General features: G+C 30.2%; 1 protein-coding gene across 1 annotated transcript; it reads right to left on the bottom strand.

The window, feature by feature from the left end:
- Positions 1-10463: 10463 nt before the first annotated feature.
- On the bottom strand, positions 10464-13077 carry LOC105794337 (zinc finger protein SHOOT GRAVITROPISM 5). Its single transcript, XM_012623477.2, has 3 exons — positions 12654-13077; positions 12171-12570; positions 10464-11531 (listed from the first exon to the last, which is right to left on the bottom strand). The coding sequence occupies exons 1-3, from the start codon at positions 12763-12765 to the stop codon at positions 10781-10783; spliced, it is 1263 nt and encodes a 420-aa protein (XP_012478931.1). The 5' UTR covers positions 12766-13077; the 3' UTR covers positions 10464-10780.
- Between the last annotated feature and the right edge of the window lie 8051 nt (positions 13078-21128).

The following is a 21128-nucleotide window of genomic DNA, read 5'->3' as shown; positions in this document are numbered from 1 at the left end:
TAATACTATTGTATCTTTTACAATTATATATGAAATTATTTAATATATAAATTAAAATCAATCAGTCATGTACCCAAAAATTTTAAAATTATTTTAAATAATAGTATTTTAATTTTTCCATTTTAACAATTATTTTTCTATGTTTTTTATTTCAAATTATTTTTACGTGTCATTATTTCAAATTTATCCATTTTTAACCAATATTCAATTAAAAATAAATTGAATTTTAATTAATATAATTAAATAAACAAATTAAATAGTAAATAGACAGATAAAATACTAAATCCTGAGCATTAGCGGCGCTTCTTGGAAAATGCCGCTAAAGCCCCGAACATTAGCGGCGCTTTTTGAAAAATGCCGCTAAAGCTCCGAGCATTAGTGGCGCTTTTTTAAAAACGCCGCTAAAAGCCCTGAGCATTAGCGGTGCTTTTTGAAAAACGCCGCTAAAAGCCTGAGCATTAGCGGCGCTTTCTCAAAAATGCCGCTAAAAGCCTGAGCATTAGCGGCGCTTTCTCCAAAACGCCGCTAAAAGCCTGGGCATTAGCGGCGCTTTCTCAAAAACGCCGCTAAAAGCCTGAGCATTAGCGGCGCTTTCTAAAAAACGCCGCTAAAGCCCCGAAAGGTCACAAAACGATGACGTTGGGCTTAGGTTTTTGCGGCGTTTTTTGGGAAAACGCCGCTAATGCTCTATCTTTAGTGGCGTTTTATGTTAAGCGCCTCTAATGCTCGATTTTCAGCGGCGTTTTTTGTCCAAACGCCACTAAAAACGCCGCTAAAAGCCTGTTTTGGTGTAGTGTGTGTGAAAATGAAACTTTTAATATGACATGCTATAGACTTATTCGAGCATAAAACATTACATAAGATAGACGAACATGTTTAAATGTTTTATATGATTTCATAAGGACGTAAATAATGCAATATATCATGATTAATAATAAGTTTAAAATGTTAATTGGCACTAATAATAATTAATTATAATAAGTAAGGGTTAAATAATAAATTATACAATTTAAAAGGCGTAAATATAAATAACAAAGATTAAAAGTGCAAGGAATTAAAAGAAATAAACATGTTGAATGAAATAAATAGAGGACTAAAATGAAATTTAAACAAAATTTAAAGGGCAAATTTAAAAAAGGTAAATAAAAGACTAAAAGAAAATAACTGGAAAATTTGAGGGTAAACTTATAAAATTCGTAATTCAAAGGGCAAAAAATAAATAAATAAAATTTAAGCATGCTGTAATTTAAATAACAGAAAATAAAGGGACCGATTCTAAAAATAAAGACTAAATTGAAACCCCAAAAAAATTTGAAGTCTGAATTGCAAGAAAACAAAAAAACAAAAAAATGAATAAAAGATTAAATTAAAACAAAATGAAAATGTTCAGGGACCTAAGATGTTATTTTCCCCCAACCCAGCACATGTGTCATTCCCAAAAAGGGTCAACAGTCGGAGGACTAAAGTGGAAACAAATTGAAATTAAATGACTTAATTTAAAAAAAAAGGAGAAAGTCAAAATTAGGACCATATGAAATAATGCCTAAAAGCGGAGGGACTTAGGCAGCATTTAGACCCCCTCTATGAAAACACATGGATCCCAGGAGATTTGAATCTGGTTATTGGGTTAGGCTCCAAAACGACGTGGTTTTGGGCGTTTTAAGCCAAGACCAAAATGATGTTGTTTGGAGAGCTTATTTAGGTTAAAAAATCTAACAAATTTTCATTTTAACAGCCCGTTTAAAAAAAAGCTCCATTTCTTCTGTTTTTTTCTCTCAAGAGGCCTTACCCTCTAATCACAAAGGCCACTGTGACCACCAGTCATCAGCGACAGTGACTGCCCCCTCCAGTGGTCAGAAAATACCTAAAACACCTCCTTGTGATCCTTTCGACTTCCTTTACCCAAATCCAAGACTAAATACCCCTAAAACTTTATCGATATTCCTAAAAAAACCAAGGAACCCTTCGGTTTCTTTTCTTTGATGAAGCCATCGACGAACCCCAATGGGTTCGAAAACCCCTCAAATAGGCAGAGAGCCGCCGCTAATGGAGATGGGAATAGAAACGGTGCGGTAAGTTATTATTTTTTAAATCTTGTTTTTATTTTTTTAATGTTTTTTATAAAAAATAAAATAGAAAAAAATAATGGATTGAAAATAAAAAGAACACCTTTTTTTTATTTTTGGATTCTCTATCAAATTTCTTCGTGTAAAAAAAATACATATGGTGGTTGCGGCTTTATAGTCGCATTGAATATAGAATATATTATTTTTAATTTTTCTTTCTCTACCTCTGTTGTTCTGCTTCTGCTTCATTTTTTTTTCTTTTTTTTCTTTTTTGCAGGTTTCTGTGGCAAGGTCAACGGTGATGGAAACCACACCTTGCCATTTCGGTGTAAGGAGGGCAAACCTCGAGTGGCGCAACTGCTGACGTGGCAAAGGCAGAGGAGCGACAACAGCTGGAAGCTTAGGGGAATTAGGGTTTTCTATTTTAGGTTTAGATAGTGGGCTTTGGGCTTTTAGGGTTTTTTTGTATTTGGGCTTATGTAAATAGACTTTATTTTTATTTTTGTTTTGTTGTTCTGTTTATTTGGTTTGGGTTTGGGCCAGATAAAATTGGTTTGTTACTAGTACAAAATGTGAAATTTAATTCAATGATATAAATAGTAGACATAAATTCGGAAAAAAAAGTTTTGGGGGGTTTTGGGGGAAGTAAAAGGGTTTGATATTCGAGTTATTCGAATGCAAAAATTCAACTTGATTTGAAGTCAAAATTTGAAAAAAAAAATTCGAGTTAGACTCGATTAATTCAATTCGAGTAATTCGAAATTAGAACTTTTTTTCGATTTTTTCGAGTCAAATCGAATTTTTCTCATCCCTAGGTGCTAGTGTGAATTTTTGTTTTGTGTTAATCTTGTGTTTGACATATATATTGCATTCTCATGACACCAAAAAAATACTTATATGGTTTTTATTTTTGTGAAAAAATATTAGTTATATGTTGGCTTCATGAAAAAAAATTATAAATAACAAATTTATTTATGTACTCAATTGATCTCATATTTCATATAATTTGTCATAGTAATTATATTTACTAAGTTGTTATTTGATAAACGAAAAAATTAAATGCTGAAAAATTGAATATTGAACTTTTGGTATAAATATTGAATTTATTTGGTATATTAATTAAAATTAAAACTACATATAATTGTATTATTTGATAATAGTAAATATTAATTTTGAAAATTATTTATTTCATATTTTTAAAAACATTGATAAGGGAAGATAATTCATCATTGACAACTGTGAAGAGAATAGGTGTTATTAGAATTTATTTAATGTGACTCTTTCTTTTAGTTATTATTTTAATAATTTTGTAACTATATTAGACATTAATTTATCAAGATTATATACTAGTTTATATAAAAATGTTAAAATTTGATCCCACACTCTAAATTTTCTTAACTCAGCCGCTGCATAAAATAAAATTTTGAGGAAAGGTTGAATATTGTTTAAACCCAAATATTTCATAATTGAAATAAAGCAAACATTTACTAAATTTGTTTCTCTCATCACTCATCACCTTCTTTTATTCCTTAAACCAACAGTTGAAAACTGATTCACATCACTTTGAATATTTAAACATTAAAAAATGTTATTTGATTCTTATTCAAACAAGCTTTGCAAGAAATAAAAAATCACCAATACACTTTAGTTTTACTTTCATAATATAAAAAATTTTGGGAAAAAATCAAAAGTCATTAGCAACAACCATTCCATTCACCTCAATCACTGACATCTCCCTCCATGGTTCAACTGAGCAGAGGAGTATAGTTGTTAGTGAAAGACGGTTTGGCGATAGAGGCTGGATATTGTTGCTCTTTTTTTTGTTGGTCAGTTCCTTGGGCCACTGCTATGGCAGTGTATGTTGGATAAGCAGTAGTGGTTAAATGTTACTCCGAAAAACTGTCGTTAGGACCGACATTTGCAATGGAGCTGGTGACGTCGCCATTTTATCTGCCCTTTTGGATTGATCTTAAGTACTATAAGCTCTTGGATTGGAGTCATCGATTTTTCTTTATAAAACGCCTTGATCTTGATTAGCAACAATGTCCATCCTTTGCAATTTCTAGATGACACTAGACCTCTATTGAAGACAACAATGGGTCCGCTGCCACTTTCTGGTCCTCCAATCCCAATCACATCCTTTGCAACCACCTATTGAACAATCATCATCAGCAAAGTAGGGATCAAATCCGATAATTTCACCTTATCCAAACCGTGGAGAAAATCAAGATTCGCAGTTGAAACCATCATGGGAGAAGCTAGAAGATTTTTTTGATGGATCAGAATTAAGCTGTATATTTTTATTTAAGCTAAAATGCAATTTCACAATTTCAATAACTTATATCTTTACAAATTTTAAAGGACTAAATCAAAAGTTTATCATTTGGGATAGGCCAAAGCGTAATTTTATATTTTATTTAATTAAAATCTTGTAAAACTTAAAGGGTAAATATTGAAATTTTACATTTTAGGGGTTCAAGGCTCCTGCTAACCCCCTGGTGCTGCCTTAGAAACCATTGCAGTGAGAAATTCTAAGGAAAGTTTTGTTGGAAGCGTACATTATATTTGATTGTGTGATAGTCAAATACCCTAAACTTCCAATGATGTTTTTAAGCAACATCGGATTTATCGACTCTTCGGGATTTTCCAACTTCAAAATTGTCTATGTTGTCTCCCTTTAATGCAAGCATCACATAGTTGATGCAATTTGTTCACCATCTTTTTGCTTTTGACAGTAGCTTTAGGCCCAAAAGTCCGAGATGCCCGAACCTTAAATGCCACAACCAAGAATCATCTTTGATAGCAATCTTCATACACTTCACTTCTCTTGATTTGATGTCAATAGCGAACAGACGATTGCGCGTCATATCAACTTGAGAAATTAATTCTCCACTCTTAATTTTTAAGTCGAGCAAACGATCATTCATATGTACTTCATATCCTTTTTTTAGAAGTTGGCCAAAACTAAAAATGTTGCTTTTCAAAGGTAGTACATAATAAAATCTAATATGTACTTCTCTCCAATTTTTTATGTAATTGTGACTTTGTCTTTACCTTTGACCGCAGCGTGTGATTTATCTCCAAAAGTGGATTGCCCATGAATAGTTTCATCCAATTCTAAGAATAGGTTTTCTCAACCACAAATGTGATTACTGGCAGAATTATCAAGATATCAAAATTTTTCTTTGATTTTTCACTTTCTTTAGTGAGAAACACATTAGATTCCACATTTTCTTCTTCTTTAATTGTTGCTACATGAATTCCCTCATCCACTTTGGAAGCTGATCTACACTTGTAACTAAAATGGTTATATTTGCTACAATTATAACATTGTACCTGAGATTTAAGTTCTTGTTGAAATTTGCATCTACCTTGGCCTCAACCTCTAACTTATCGTCCATGAATAGATGTATGTTTATCTTCTCTTGTTTGGCCTATACCAACTAATTGAGTACCACATCTACGTGTTCCTCGTCCACCTCTATATTCTCCTAGATATCCTTCATGATTACTTTTGTTTTGTCCAGAACTACTACTAGTTCCGCTTTTATTGACGAATAGCTTACTTTACAAAACTTGCTCCAAATTTTTAATATCATCATTTTGCTTCATTTTCATAATACAGAAGTTGATATATATATGTATGCTTAATAAAAATAATTGATACTAGTGTGCTTTTACCTCAAAACCCAACATGATTTAATCCATTTAGATTTTTTTAATAATATCGCTACTATAGAAGTACATTTAGCACATTCGAAAATCATTAATGTTTTTTTATCTCATACAATTATAAAATATAATTTTATTAAAATAAATTATAATTAGTACTATATATTATTTTTTCATGCAATTATAAATATATATATATATATATATATATATATATATATATAGTCATAGTCATAGTCATACCTCAATTAAAAGATTTGTCAAATATTTTGAAATTCCTTATCAAATCTAAATTTTGTCCTGACTTAATCAATAATAAATCCAAAGATTAAGAATCAAGATTCATATTGATATCAAATCTTTCACGGTCTTTAAGAACATAAAAATAAAACAAATTAATCAAAACAATTATAATTAATCATAATTAATTAATTAAAAACTAACCAAATATGAAACATTAAATAAAAGAAACTTCATGTAAAACTTTGCATCTTGTCGTCTAAAATCTTGAAAATCATGAAGGATAAATTTAATAATCATGAAGGATAAATTTAATCATTGATACAAAGGAACTAACTTTTGAGCGAAATTGTGTTGATAACATATAATAAAATAAAGAATAAAAAGTTAAAAAGAAACAAAAGAAAAAAAAGAGAAATATGTAATATTATTCATCAATTAAATATTTCCAATGCTTTTCCAAAGTCTATATTTATAAATATACGAAGTATAAATGAAATAAAATTCTACTCCTTATGGAGAATAGAATCCTAAAGTACCAAGGTTTTCAAAATTGGATCAGTGGTCGAACTAGTTAAACCATCTGTTCGCCAATCTGGACAATTTGATTAAATAATTATTAAAAAAATTCATAAAAAATATCTATTAAAATATTAAAATCAGTTCAATTGGTTTAACCAACTTTTAAGCTCGATTTAACTGGTCAATATCGATTCGTGACTCAACCAGTTTAAAGCATTTCTCCTAACCAATACCCTAACCAAATCCTAATCCAACCAATCCAATTTGATTCAAATAATCATATAAAATATATCAACTTTTTGTACTAATGAACATATGCTTTATAATAATATAATATTTATAACATACCACACCATTTTAATAATTTTACGAGATTATTATACAAAGGGCTAAACCCTAAAATGACATAAGTGTTGGGTTGAAGCTGGGCCTCAGAATCTCTAAAACCCTTTTTAGCCAGCCCCTTTCTCCCTCCAACCCATATTCCACCCTCAAGTCAATTGCCTTGCTTTTTTTATCCCAAAAAATAAAATTGGTCCCAAAATTTTTATTTTTATTATTTATATGTCTCGAATTCGATCATTCTATTTTTATTTTGAAAAAAAAAAGCTTTTTTTTAAAGAAAAAATTTTAAGTATAGCATTAATCTGTTTATAGAATTTTTGCCAATCTTTAACTTTTTTGTTCAATTTTAACTTTTGCTTTTCAGGGTTTATAAGACAGATTTCACAAAATTTAATAAATATAAGTATAACAAAAAGAATAGGGTAAAAGCACTGGGGAAACCCCTGTACTTAGGGGCAGATTGCATTTCAGCTCTTCTACTAAAAAATAGACAAATTATAGTCTTTATACATTTTGAAACATGCAAATTAGCCTCTCCATTAAATTTTATCTGTTAAATAATTAATGAAACATTAATTTAAATGGTTAGTTACTAATTTAAATAATTTGATTTTTTTTTTAAAATTAACAATAATTCTAAAAATAAAATAAATTATATATTAAAATATTAAAAGATATGTTAAAACAAAATCAAACCTAGGTTTATTAAAGCCAAAACTTACATCCAAATAAGCTCTTTTTTAGTGAATCATGGTGTTTTTGTTTTCATTTTTTTTTTTGAAAAATTGAGTTTTCTTTCAATGATGGGGAAACATTTCCATCTTCAATAAAATTCTCGATTTAATGAGAATTATCTGATACAACGAGACACTAACCTTACGTGTTGAAAACACTCTTCAGTGCAATTCTAAAAGCACTCATTTCAATAAAATCATTGTTTTATTACAGTTGAAATACAATCAAACTAATGGAACAACATATTTACAGTAAACAAAATATTTCATTTTGCATATCCTTTTGGCAGCGAAGAAGAAGATGAAGACAAGGAGTTCCTTTTGTTACTTCTCCAAATCTAGAGAAGTGTTAATGACTTTGGGGTTTTATTTTAAATTAAAATTCTACTTTTTATATTTTATTTCTTCCCATAGGTTTAAAACATTATTTTTAAAATTTCAAAACTCATACCGTCCTTGTTCAGAATGTAGAAATTTATATTAAAAGTTTAAAACCCAAAAATTGTTAAACCCAATAACATAAGATTAAAGCTTCTTAGGATATTAAACAATAAGATCTTCAAGCGGGAAAGCATGTAATAGCTAAGGGGATGCGAAGATGAGTAACCAAAATTTTATAATAGTGATTACACACCACAAGGAGATACAAAAGCTTAGGAGATACGAAAATGAGTATTCACTGAAGTAGAAGGAAGAAGATATTAAATAATTTTTTAGTACATTTTAGTTGGAAGCATGAATGATGAAGATGAAACTAAACATTAATGAAAGCATGAGAAATTTAAAAGTGAGTAATCAAAACTTGTAGTTTATTTTTTTGTTTCAGTCTAATTTTTATTTATTTATGGCTTCAATCAAGCATGGAAAATCCTTTTTATTTTTTGGGTTTTGTAAAGAGGGAAGAAAGTCTTATAAAAACACTATGGTTTTGGGTTTCCACTTAAAAGTTTGATAAAAAATCTTAATAGTTTTTTAGATTTTTACATATATATTTTAAATTTTTAGAAATTTTTATTTATAATTTTTTAAAATATATATTAACATAATTTTAATAATTTATATTTATTTTATGATTTTTTAAAAGTTTTAGAATTATTATTAAATTTTAAAAAATCAAAATGATATTTTAGCTATAGTTAAGGGACCAAATTAGTAATTAACCACTTAAATTAACATTACACATTATCATTTAACAAATAAAATTTAACGGATGAGCTAATTTTCACGTTTCGAAATGTACAATGATTAATTTATCTTTTTTTTAAATAGAGAGACCGAAATGCAATCCGACCTTAAGTATAGGAGCTTCTTTAATACTTTTACTGAAAATATAGGGGTTAATTAAATCTCACCTATTAGTACATTTAAGAAAGAAAATGCAATAGGGATTAGAATGTCATTGTCCCATAGTGTGCATGTGCATGTGCATGGGTGTTATTATAAAATCAATTACTTATTCTAAAAGTAGGGCTCTCTTTTTTTTTTTTCCCACTCCTCCCATTCCTGTAGTATATTCCATTCAGGAGAGATTTTATAGCTATCCACCAAGATTAAGACATGGAGGAGACAAACCAACTTTTGTGAATATTTTATTATATATATTTTTCTATTTACAAATACAAGTATTTTCACCTTTTGTTTGGATTACTACAAGGGAAAGAAAAGGCCTTCTCATTTCTTTCTTTTTTTTTAATTTCGGGAGATAAGTGTTAAAGCCTAAAGCAATCCAAAATTAACACTACTGCCATTCGTTTGCTATTTGCCATCTAAAGGACAAAAAAAAGGAAGCTGCATTAAAAGGTGGGGAAAGAGTGCTGCATGTGGTCCTGTCATACAACCCCCCCCCCCCCCCCAAGCTTCCAAAAAACAAAAAAGTGAGAAAATGGAAACCTTTTGGTTCATTTTCACTCTTGTCTTCTCGGCTGAACATCCGAAAGTAAAAAATATATGTGTATATAGGGATCCTGTTTGTTATGTTTTGTGGTCATAAAATGAATAAATGGTTGTGTGTTTTATTCATTTTTGTAACAATTATAAATAATAGGGTAAAAAAATTTTAATGAAAAAGGGAAGGGTGTCGGGTGTCTGCAACCTCTTCTGATTTCTGAGAAAGTGAGTGTTGTTTATGTTTGAGAAGGACTATTGCCTGCCTATAACCATTCCAACTATGGCACTGAAAAACATGGTGCTTTTTATAAGCATTTAAAAGGACACAACAAATGCAATGAAAATGACATTCCTTTTCCACTCTCTTTCTTTCTATCCAAACATTGAATTTGGGTTTTGAATATATGGGTCAGCATCTTTGAATGGTTCTTCCTATTTTCTAGCTGAAATGGTCCCCCAATATATGTAAAAACAACTAAAAAATCCCAACCCAATGAGAGGAGTTTCATTTTCCATGTGTCATTCATTTATAGGAAGACAGGCTCCTCCTTTTCCTTTGCTTTCCATTTTGAAACTTAGCTAAATACCCTTTACTGCAGACCTTTCGAATACAATTACGCCTAAAATCTAGCAAGCAATAAGCCTTTTCTGGGAGCCTCTCTTGATCATTCCTTTTCTGTTTTCCTTCCTGATCTTGAAGCACAAGGAAAACCCATCACAGTGGATACAACATTACGATTTAACACAAGCTTTTAAAACGGAAACCCAAATTTAGCATTAAGTATTTGATGCAAAGTCATCATTTATAGCTTAGGCTAGTAGTCACTCCTAGTTACATATACGTACATGTCCTCCATTCCGTAATTCCAAGTAATAATATGAGTGGTGGATACCTTGTTCAATCATGCCAAGTGCCAACTCCCAAGACAAAAATTCGTAATGTTTATAACATTCACATGACATCCTTGCAGGTATTCTAGCGCATTGCAATGAGAGATGGGGAGAATCCCAACGCGTAATCATTTTCTTTTTCATATCAGAATCTCATACAGATATTGTTGCACTTCACCGCATTACATTACATTAAACTACATCTTCTACTTTTCTATTAAACAAACAAATGAAGATGTATTAAATCAGTACAGGAAATGCTTGAGATGACCCCCTTTCTTTTTTTCCTTTTTCAAAGTCACGAAATTTGTCAGAATAAGTGAACTACAAGGCATTGCAAAGAAAAATTAACATGTACATCAAAACAAAGAGACTTTGGAGGCTAAGAATGGATCATTATCGTTGTATGATCTCAACTTACCGTCACTCTCCTTCTCCTTCAGTTGTGGCTGAAGACATGTAACTCATAGCAAGTGAGGTCTCATCAGCTGGAACCGCAGCAGTTGATGTATGGAATTGGTGCTTACAAGCTTGACAAGTAATTTGAATGATAGTAGCACTTATCTTCTTAGTTGCTTGATCTTTCAACACTTGAGCCTTCTCCAGTTCACCTTGGGCCTGTTGCCTTATCCTTTTAGCACTTGCAAACTCAAGCTCAGCCATCTCTATCTGCTTCTTCGCTTCTAGTCTAGCCTTTTCAGCGTAGGTATTCTCGGCCATGGCCAATTTTAGCTGCTCACTTGCCAGCTCTTTCAACCTAGTAGCTTCCAATACTGTTTCACTGGCATTTTTTTCCCTAAATGTATCCAAACTAAACTTGCTAGGCTCATTCTTTTCACCGCCGTCACTTGATCCTATGGAAAGCTTCAAATGAGTTGCGCAATCCTCATCTGAGTGAGTGGTTGATGATGGCAAAAGCTGAAGTTCAAGGTTGTGTTGCGGCTGGGGGTGGTGGTCAGAAGTAGATGCGTTACTGTACGAGAAAACAGTCGGATCAGTTGATTTCGTAATTGACAATCCAATTCTAGGCACGGGAAATATGCCAACATTGGCATCGCTTGATGGACTAGTGCTTGAAGCCGATCGAGAGGAGCAACCAGGGTGCACCGCCTGCAATTCAGGTTGGACTCCTCTAACACTGCAAGCATCTTGGTGCTCAATGAAGCTCTCCACCCTGAAATCAGATAAATATAACATTAATAATCAAGTTAAGATAACAGAAACTAAGTCAAAGGAAGCAATCAAGTCCAGTTCATGTAGGGTTAGCTAAATTAAAACGCTAAAAAATAAAAAAGAAATGAACTGGGGTCTCACTCTCAGCTTCAAGACCGAATAAGTTTTGATAATACTATATTAGTTCGTTCATTAAAACACTTTAATTAGTTTTTTAATTATATACGGCTAATTGGGTTATATTAAAACCAGACAAAAGACCTGTTATCGGGAATAGTAAAGGCAAGTGCCCATAAATTAGGATTGGCAAAAGCCTAGGTCACAAGCAAATGGAAACATGAGGTCATTTTGTACTGTAGAACAGATCATTCTTGGATTTTGAATAATTTAGATTTTGTTTTAGCTTCGGGAGAGGGTCTGGAGTACGGAACTTGGAAAAATGAGGAGTATAGTATAATGTATGGCTTTTGTTTATTGAGGGTAACTATTTTTAGGGTTCGAATGAAAAAGAAAAAGAAAAGCTATCATAATTACATACGATATATAGGAAAAAAGGGGAAATAAAATAACATAAAAAAAACGTGTGGGTTGTTTCTGAAAATCTAAGGCACTCTTTTGAGGGGATTGTGAAAAAACTGACCTGGAAAAAACACGACCACAGTCACAAGAATGACCACGGGTGCCACAAATCTTGAGATGAGCCTTGTAATCAGACTGGACTGCATATCCTTTGGAGCACTTGTCGCAAACCCATTTTCTCTGATTGCTGTGCTTCCGCCTGAAATGCTTCTTAATGCCAACCAGATCTCCCAAGGCATGGGAAGGGTGATGGTGCAAGCAACTTGGCTCAGGGCAAACGAATACCCTCTTTTTCACCTCTTGCGTTTCTCTTTTCAGCAACTTCCAGGGAACCTTGTGCCTCCTCCTATGCATTTGAAGGTTCTGGTCTCTTTGAAACCCTTGGTTGCAGATCTCACACACATACCTGTCTGATTCCAACAACGTTTTTGGAGATAAAGAAACCACCTCTGCATCCGGATCTACATTCAAAAACATAAAGAAAACCAATCGGATTAAGTAGAAGAAAAATAGGATATTAAATTAATTATAGCAGCTATATTACCAGGGGTGCCTGCTGGCTTTCTTTTTCGTTTGTGGGAGACCCCATTTTGGAAAGAAGAGAGAGGATCAGAGGGGGAAGATGGAAGAAGGGAAACAGTAGAGTTATCCAACATGTTTGCTATTGGATTTGGGTGCTGCTGACCGCCTTTGTTTAGAGTAGACGTTGGGGTTGGAAGTGACAACAAATCAATCAATCTATTAGAAACAGGTGGCGGAGAGGGAATTCAGCTTTACTGATAATACAAAAATGAAGAGAGAAGAAACATGAAGAAGAAGCAGAAGAAGAAAAGCTTGCTATTGCTTTCTGCAATCAGCTTTTATTTTTTGTAAAGCTTTAAGACCCTTTTTCTTAAAAAAGGAAAGAAGGCTTTTCTTTTTTCTTGTTTCATTGAAACCCACCTTCAGCGGTTAATGTTAAGGGCAGCCATGTCTTTGGTTATAAAGAGTTTAGAGACTTGGAGAGAGTTTGTGACAGTGAACCCACCCCACCATTAAACAAAACTGTCATTATTCACATCACATCCTAAATTTGCATGAATTCCAATTTACATCTTATTTTTATGTACACTACATATTTCTCCACTGACTCGTACGTATAGTAATAAAATCTTTGTTTTTTTACATTAATTATTTATTATTACAAAAACAGATATTTAAAATATTTGTGAAGGCCACACCTCTTGCACGTGACATTTTTGGTAGGGGTGAAAGTGGTTGATTAAGGAAAGCTGTAAACATAAATGAGAGCCAACTAAACACCTGATTTAATGGTTATTACTGTTTTGTTTCAGAGGGCAGCTTTTCTAAAGGTGAAGGAAGCAAGATTTGTCACTTTCAAGAAGGCTGTAATCATTGCTAAGAATAAAATTTTTTTTTACCCCTTTTTCTTTTTAACTTTCAAATTTGAAGTAAACATTTGCCATTATAACTCCCCTTCTTCAATAAAGGAAAAGAAACGATAGGAATCCTAATCATTCTAGTTGGCTCAATGTTACTCACCTAATGACTTCCTCAAATTATGGTGCCACATCTACTTATATTTATCTCATTCATTTGTACATCAACTGATGTTATTACATGAATGCAAGCCTCCTTTTCTGCATTTCAGAGCAGTGTTTTCCAAATGAAAATTAAAACAGTTTTAGTCTGTGAATCATTTTATGTTAGATTATTTTTACATTAAATGAGGGTTAAAAATCATTATTGTTATAAAATAAAGAGGGATGGAGAGAATAAAGAATAAATAAAGTATGAAAGCAATAGAGAATGTATTTTATTAATCAAATGAATGATTACAATGCTTCATCGTAGTCTCTATTTATACGCATAAGAAATATAAAAGAAGTAGAGATCTAATTATAATAACTACTAGAATTTAAATTACATCAAAATTTTATATTGATCACGATGGACATCCACTTAATAAGATATTCATAACACTCCCCCTTCAATGTCCATTTGTACATAATGTGCCTCGTTAAAACCTTATTAGAAAAAACCCTGTGAGATAAAAACCTAATGAAGGAAAAAGAGTACACAATCTTCTATTACAAGCTGCCTCATTAAAAACCTTTACCAGGAAAACCCAATGAGACAAAGCCTTGATTAAAGGAAAAGAGTACAACTTATTTTAAACTCCCCCTAATGGCAACATTACATTACATTTTTGAGTTGACGCATTCCAATCTTGTGTAGTAGTCTTTTAAATGTTGAAGTTGGCAATGCCTTAGTAAAAAGGTCTGCTAAATTATCACTAGAACTAATTTGTTGAAAATTTATATCACCTCTTTTCTCAAGATCATAGGTGAAGAATAATTTTGGTGAAATATGTTTCGTTCTATCACCTTTGATGTAACCACCCTTCAATTGAGCTATACATGCTACATTATCTTCATATAAGATAGTTGACATTTTTTCCTGTAAAGGCAAATTACATATCTTCTGGATATGTTGGGTCAATAACCTTAGCCAAACACACTCTCGACTTGCCTCATGCATTGCAATTATTTTTATATGATTGAAGAAACGGCAAGTAATGTTTGCTTTGTTGAACGCCATGATATGACAGTACCCCTATATGTAAATAAATATCCTGTTTGAGATCGATCTTTATACGGATCTAATAAGTATCCAGCATTAGCATAGCCAACTAATAGGGATTTTGAATCATTTGAATAAAATAACCCCATAATAATGGTCCCTTTGAAATATCTAAATACATGTTTAATTTCATTCCAATGTCTACATGTTGGAGAAGAACTAAATCTTGCAAACAAGTTTACAGCGAAAGCTGTATCAGGTCTTGTGTTGTTTGCAAGATACATCAATGCCCCTATGGCATTTAGATATGGTATTTTAGGACCAAGAAACTCTCCATCATTCTCGCAAGGACAAAATTGATCTTTTTTCACATCTAACGATCGTACAACCATCAGAGTACTTAATGGGTGTGCTTTATCCATGTAAAATTTCTTTAATATCTTTTCCATATAAGTTGATTAATGAACATGAATTTCATCTTTCAAATGCTCAATTTGTAAGCCAAGATAAAACTTTGTTTTTCCAATATCTTTCATCTCAAATTCTTTCTTTAAACAATTTATTGTATTTTGAAGCTCTTCAGGAGTTCCAATAATATTTAGATCATCAACATAAACAACAATTATCACAAAATCAGATCCAAACCTTTTTATAAAGACACATGGACAAATTGGACCGTTTTTGTAACATTCTTTTAACAAGTATTCACTAAGACGATTGTACCACATACGTCTAGATTGTTTTAATCCATATAAACTTTTCTTTAACCTGATCGAGCAATTTTCTCAAGAAACTCTATATATTTTTGGGATTTTAAATCCTTTAGAGATTTTCATATAAATTTCACTATCAAGTGTACCATATAAATAGGATGTAACAACATCCATTAGATGCATGTCAAGTTTTTCATGTACTGCTAGACTAATAAGATATCTAAATGTGATTGCATCCACCACGGGAAAATATATCTCTTCATAATCAATGTCGGGCTTTTGCAGAAATCCTTGTGCTACAAGGCGAGCTTTATATCTTACGACTTTATCAACATTTCATTTTCGCACAAATACCCATTTATAGCCTACTGACTTTACACCTTTAGGTGTTTGGACTACAGGTCCAAAAACTTCACGTTTAGAAAGTGAATTCAATTATACTTGAATTGCATATTTCAATTTTGGCCAATCTTTTCTATTTTTACATTCCTTAGTAGTTTTAAGCTCAGGATCCTCATTTTCTTTTGTTATTTCAATAAAAACATTATAAGCAAAATTGTTGTCGACAACTACATTTTTTTTGCTCCATCTTTTTCTCGTATTGACATAAGTTATCGAGATCTCTTTATTTTCATCATTTTCATTTTCACTTTTAGGTACCTAAATCTCTTCTTGAGTTTTATAATTAGTTATGTCATGGGTCTTTTCAGGAACCCCCTCCTCCACTATATGACCATATTGAATGTTTGCTCCTTTACTTTTACGAGGATTTTTATCTTTGGAATCGACCGGTCTTCCACGCTTCATGCATGGATAACTTTCTTTTGCATTAACAGTTTGCCCTATTAGGACATCGATTCGTATTGGAGCATTTTCAGCTGGTATGTGAGATTTAATAAATCTGACAGTTGATTTGTAAAACGAATTATCTGTTGAACTTCTGGTTCACATTGCTTTGTACGAGGATCTTAGACATTGATAATTCATTTCAAGTACTTTATTAATCCAACTTTTTATTCTCTCCGACTAATGTTGGGAAAATTGACAACTCATATCATAACTAAATATCGAATTAATAGCTCAAAAATATTATAAGGAGACTCATATAAATATACATTCCCAATCTCTTATTATAACCCATCTTTGTGCGTTGTGGTGGAGCAGTTGGAACATATATCGCACATCCACAAATTGTAAGACGAGAATTATTTGACTCTTGACCAAAAATCAATTGTAATGGGGAATATTTATAATTTATTGGCTTGATGCGTACAACATGTAAATTAATACAATCTCATGTTGAAATAAAAAGTTTTGTTCTCATAAGTAATGATTTAGCTATTAGTTGGAGGCATTTGATAAACAATTAAGCTAAATCATTTTGTGTGTGAACATGAGCTACAAGGTGTTCAACTTTTATCCCAATTGACATCCAATAATCATTGAAAACTTGAGATGTAAACTCACCAACATTAGCAAGATGAACTGTTTTAATTTCATAATATGAAATTAATCATTTAAATAAGCAATCTCGCAAACGACAGGTTGCGAGTTGATAATGCATGTGATTATTTTGTAGGTGTACCTACCAAAATCATATAATATCAAAACCATCCACATGGTGGATGAATGGACCCATATTTATTTCAGAAATGCAAGATATTAAATCTCAACTTAAGCTAGTGAGTTTCTAAGAATCGATTTTCATTGAGAACAAGCAACAAATGAGAATTATTTAAATTAAAGAATCTTCTGGTTCTTTAATGAATGTCCATATAAATTCTCAATTAATTTTCGCATCATATATGATTCAGGATGATCTAACTAGTTACGCCAAGTAGTAAATGCATTTGTATTAGTAAACTTCGTTTACTTTAACATGTGTTTCAATTGTACTAAATTGTAACAAATTAATAATTTTACTATCATTTATTTTATTTTGTATCCACATATAAGTGCTATTGTGACATTTACTACTGGAAATGTCTAAATCAATGTGAATATTATAATGTCACTAAGTCAACAAAATAAATATAATTTCCAAACAATTATATGCAATATTCGCTTCAAGGAATATGCCAAAATATTCAAATATCTAAAAAAAATTGTAACTTCATGTGCATCCAACTATAACGAGCTTTAGATAGAATTATCATATTTTATTACTCATAAATAAATCTTTCACAGTAAAATATTTTACTTCCAACCCTTAATGGGGATGATGACAAAAAAGATCACAAATATTATAAAATAAATATAATTTAATAACACAATCCCTCTTTTTCATCCTTTCAAAATAGATATTTATAGCAATAGTGATTTATATGAAATATAATATTTTCCTCATTCACAATTTCAATAGAAGATCTATTATAAATATTTTTAAAACCAATGGATTAACCATCACAATATATTAATATATTTGCTATTTTAGAGCTTTCAACTAATTTTATACTATGAAATATTGGAATAATATTTGTTTGTTTTAGTACCAAATAAGATAAATACTTTCTATCTATAATGATAGAATTTGTTACTACATTCTCATATCATTTCTCAAAGAATATTAATGAAACAAAATATTTAGGCATATGTCACATATGTGGCCAATAACCTTTATATCACATTGATAACATAAGTTATCTTTACCCTTTGAAGAGTTATCTTGAGAACTCTCATTGTTATTTATTTATTACTATGTTCCCACTTTTAGTGATACATGATTATATCTTTTATTTTCTTTATGTTTGCATTCACCTTAGGGAATGCAATAAATCTAGTAGGATACTAAACGCCTATATTGATTTTTTATTTTATAATCACCATCATAAACATGCGTGCATTTTAAATTAGAATATATCCATTCATGTTGTCATGATTATTCTCCAATTATAATAAACATGATATAATAAGTAAAACATAGTAAAATATACTTGAAGATCTTTAACATCATTGCCATCACCTTGACTATTATCACGAGCACTATTACAAGTAGTAAAACAACTTTGTTTTTTCGTAATAACATATATAATCTAATAGTAAAAATCATTTAATAAATAATCAAAGTTTTCATGTACGATGCTTTAAAATTATCCGATATTCATTGTACCAAATTTCAATACTATATATATATTATAAAATCTTATCTTGCTCTAATAAAATATTTATATGTTCAATTTAAAAGATATCATACAATCATTCAACATTAGCAAGTTAATAAGACTCAATAGATCCTATCAAGTTTCCTTTAATCAACAATGGTAGGTTAATAATACTTTCCACCATAATTAAAAAAAATAAAAATATTTAATAACAAGAATTTAATAATCAAATTTTTAAACATCAAAATATTATACATAATATAACTTAATTAAAAAAACTTCAAAAGAAGGAAAACATACCATATTAATAGCAAACATATCTAATCAACAATTATGTCTTTTACATAAAAAAATTTAACATAAAAGGAAAAAATTAAATACCATCAAAATGTAAAATTTATGTCAAATAAAAATTAATAGTAGTCATACCTTAATTGAAAATGAAATATGGTCAAAATATAAAAGTTTCTTACCAAATCTACTCTTTACCCATGCTTGTACGATTATAAATCAAAGATTAGAAATAAGAAGCACAATCCATTCTGAGATTGAATCTTTCAACATCTTGAAGATGAAGTTGTAAGAGAGAAAGTTTAAGGTGAAAAAGAATTAGATTTGTGGGACGACTTCGAAAGATTTTGAAAAAAATAGAGAATCATCGTGCTGATAACCTGTTAAAAAATAAAGAGAGATGGAGAGAATAAAGAACAAAAAAAATGAAAGCAATAGAGAATGTACTTTATTAATCAAAGAGATGATTACAATGTTTCATCAAAGTTTCTATTTATAAGCATAAGAAATATAAAAGAAGTAGAGATCTAATTATAATAACTACTAGAATTTAAAGTACATCAAAATTTTATCTTGATCATGATGGACATCCACTTAATAAGATATTCATAACCATTACAACTTATTTTTCTAGATTTTATTTCTTTTTGTTTTGTTTTGAAATTCTATTTTAGAAATAGAATATATTTTATGACCAATCACTGTTGTCAACAGTGAAAATCCTAATTATAACAAAAAAAAAACTTTCAAAATTGAATTATCCATACACGACAAATATTGAGTTTCGTAGTTTTTCTTTTTTTCTTTTTAGTTTTACATTATTCCTATTTTACAATGTTAGATTTTAATTTTAAAATTAGTCCAAATAATATATTTCAAGTTATTTTATATTTACTCTCGAATCATTTTTTATGATATATATAATTTATTCAACAAATCTTGATGTTTTCTTAAATTATTTTATCCAAATAACACCATGAAAATGCATATGCATTGCATCGAATAAAAGGAAAAGAAAGAGGGTCTAACACATGTAAATTCGTTCTCAAAAAATTAAAAGAGTAATTTTAAAATATTTTTACTTTTTCATTATTTTTCTAATAAGTTAATGTTATAATCAACGTCGATAATGGCAGTAAAAAGATCGCAAAACAATAAAAAAAGAAAAATAAGAACATATAAATTTTACGTGGAAAACTCTTATCGGGAAAAATCACAGACAGAGGAGGAGAAATTCACTATGTTGATAAACAAATACTACAAAAGGAGTTGAACTACAACTATTTAAGGGTTAAACAACTCTGTTATAATCAATGTCTAATAGAAGAAGTATAGTCATATACGGATTCAACTTGTGCAGCATGGTTCGCACTTCACTCCCACGTATTCTCCTATTTTGCACTCTATTTTATTTCTTTAATAAGTGACGGAATTAGAGTCATACAACTCAAACAATTAAGCACATGTATTAAAATTACTAGACTCGAGAAAACCAAAAATTTAAAAAAACAAGCCATCATGTGTTGAGCAACAGAACCTAGTATTTGCTGAGCATCGGCAATTCAATTTTAAATGTAACTCCAATTGTAATTAATGACATATATTTTAAGAATTTATTTTATTAATAGTTTAAATTAATTCAAACAATATATATTTTTTATAAAATTCAATGTTATTATCAATTTGTAGTGTAAGAAAAATTGTTATTAACTTTTTATTTGATGATATTTATAAAGTTATGATTGAAAAGATTGACTTTAATCCAAAATTAAAAATATTATGAGTCTATATTATAAAAAAGACGTTATTATTACTTAATTACCATGTGTTTGTGAAATAATTTTCATCAAGTTCGTTTCTTCTTATAATTATCAAATTCTATTTGTTACCCAAAATCTCTTGTTTTAATAAATATATCAATATTATTTTGAGAGGAATTTTATATTTTATATAAAATCTAGAATAGTATTCATATTCGATTTTTATATTATATTATTCATTTTATATGTTAATTTGTAAAAATATTACTTTTAACGTCTATACTTCATACAATTTTGTGTTCTTACCTAAATTAGAATGCCATAATTTCTATTATCATTGTTTTTCTTTAACATCCACAAGAACTGCGACCTTATAAGTTGTACAAACCTCACATTTCCACATATTTTAAGCTGATAGCATATTAGACATTTAAAAAATTGATAATATTTCTTTTATTCTCATGAAAATAAAATAATTTAATCATACATAAAAGAAATAAACAAATAGAGTTGTATTGTACTACAAACACTGAAGCTTCTGTATTTCTTTACTCAAAAATGAGGAAATAGT

Source organism: Gossypium raimondii, chromosome 3, assembly GCF_025698545.1.
Source record: "Gossypium raimondii isolate GPD5lz chromosome 3, ASM2569854v1, whole genome shotgun sequence".
NCBI classification, from domain to species: Eukaryota; Viridiplantae; Streptophyta; class Magnoliopsida; order Malvales; family Malvaceae; genus Gossypium; species Gossypium raimondii.
This window is presented reverse-complemented; position numbering and strand designations above follow the sequence as displayed.

Bases quoted from the DNA above. Each gene is read 5' to 3' on its own strand.
- LOC105794337 (XM_012623477.2), bottom strand. From the start codon at position 12,765: ATGTTGGATAACTCTACTGTTTCCCTTCTTCCATCTTCCCCCTCTGAT. The intron at 12,571-12,653 runs GTAATATAGCTG...TTTTGAATGTAG, and splicing joins AAAGCCAGCAGGCACCCCTG to ATCCGGATGCAGAGGTGGTT. The intron at 11,532-12,170 runs GTCAGTTTTTTC...ATCTGATTTCAG, and splicing joins TGTGGTCGTGTTTTTTCCAG to GGTGGAGAGCTTCATTGAGC.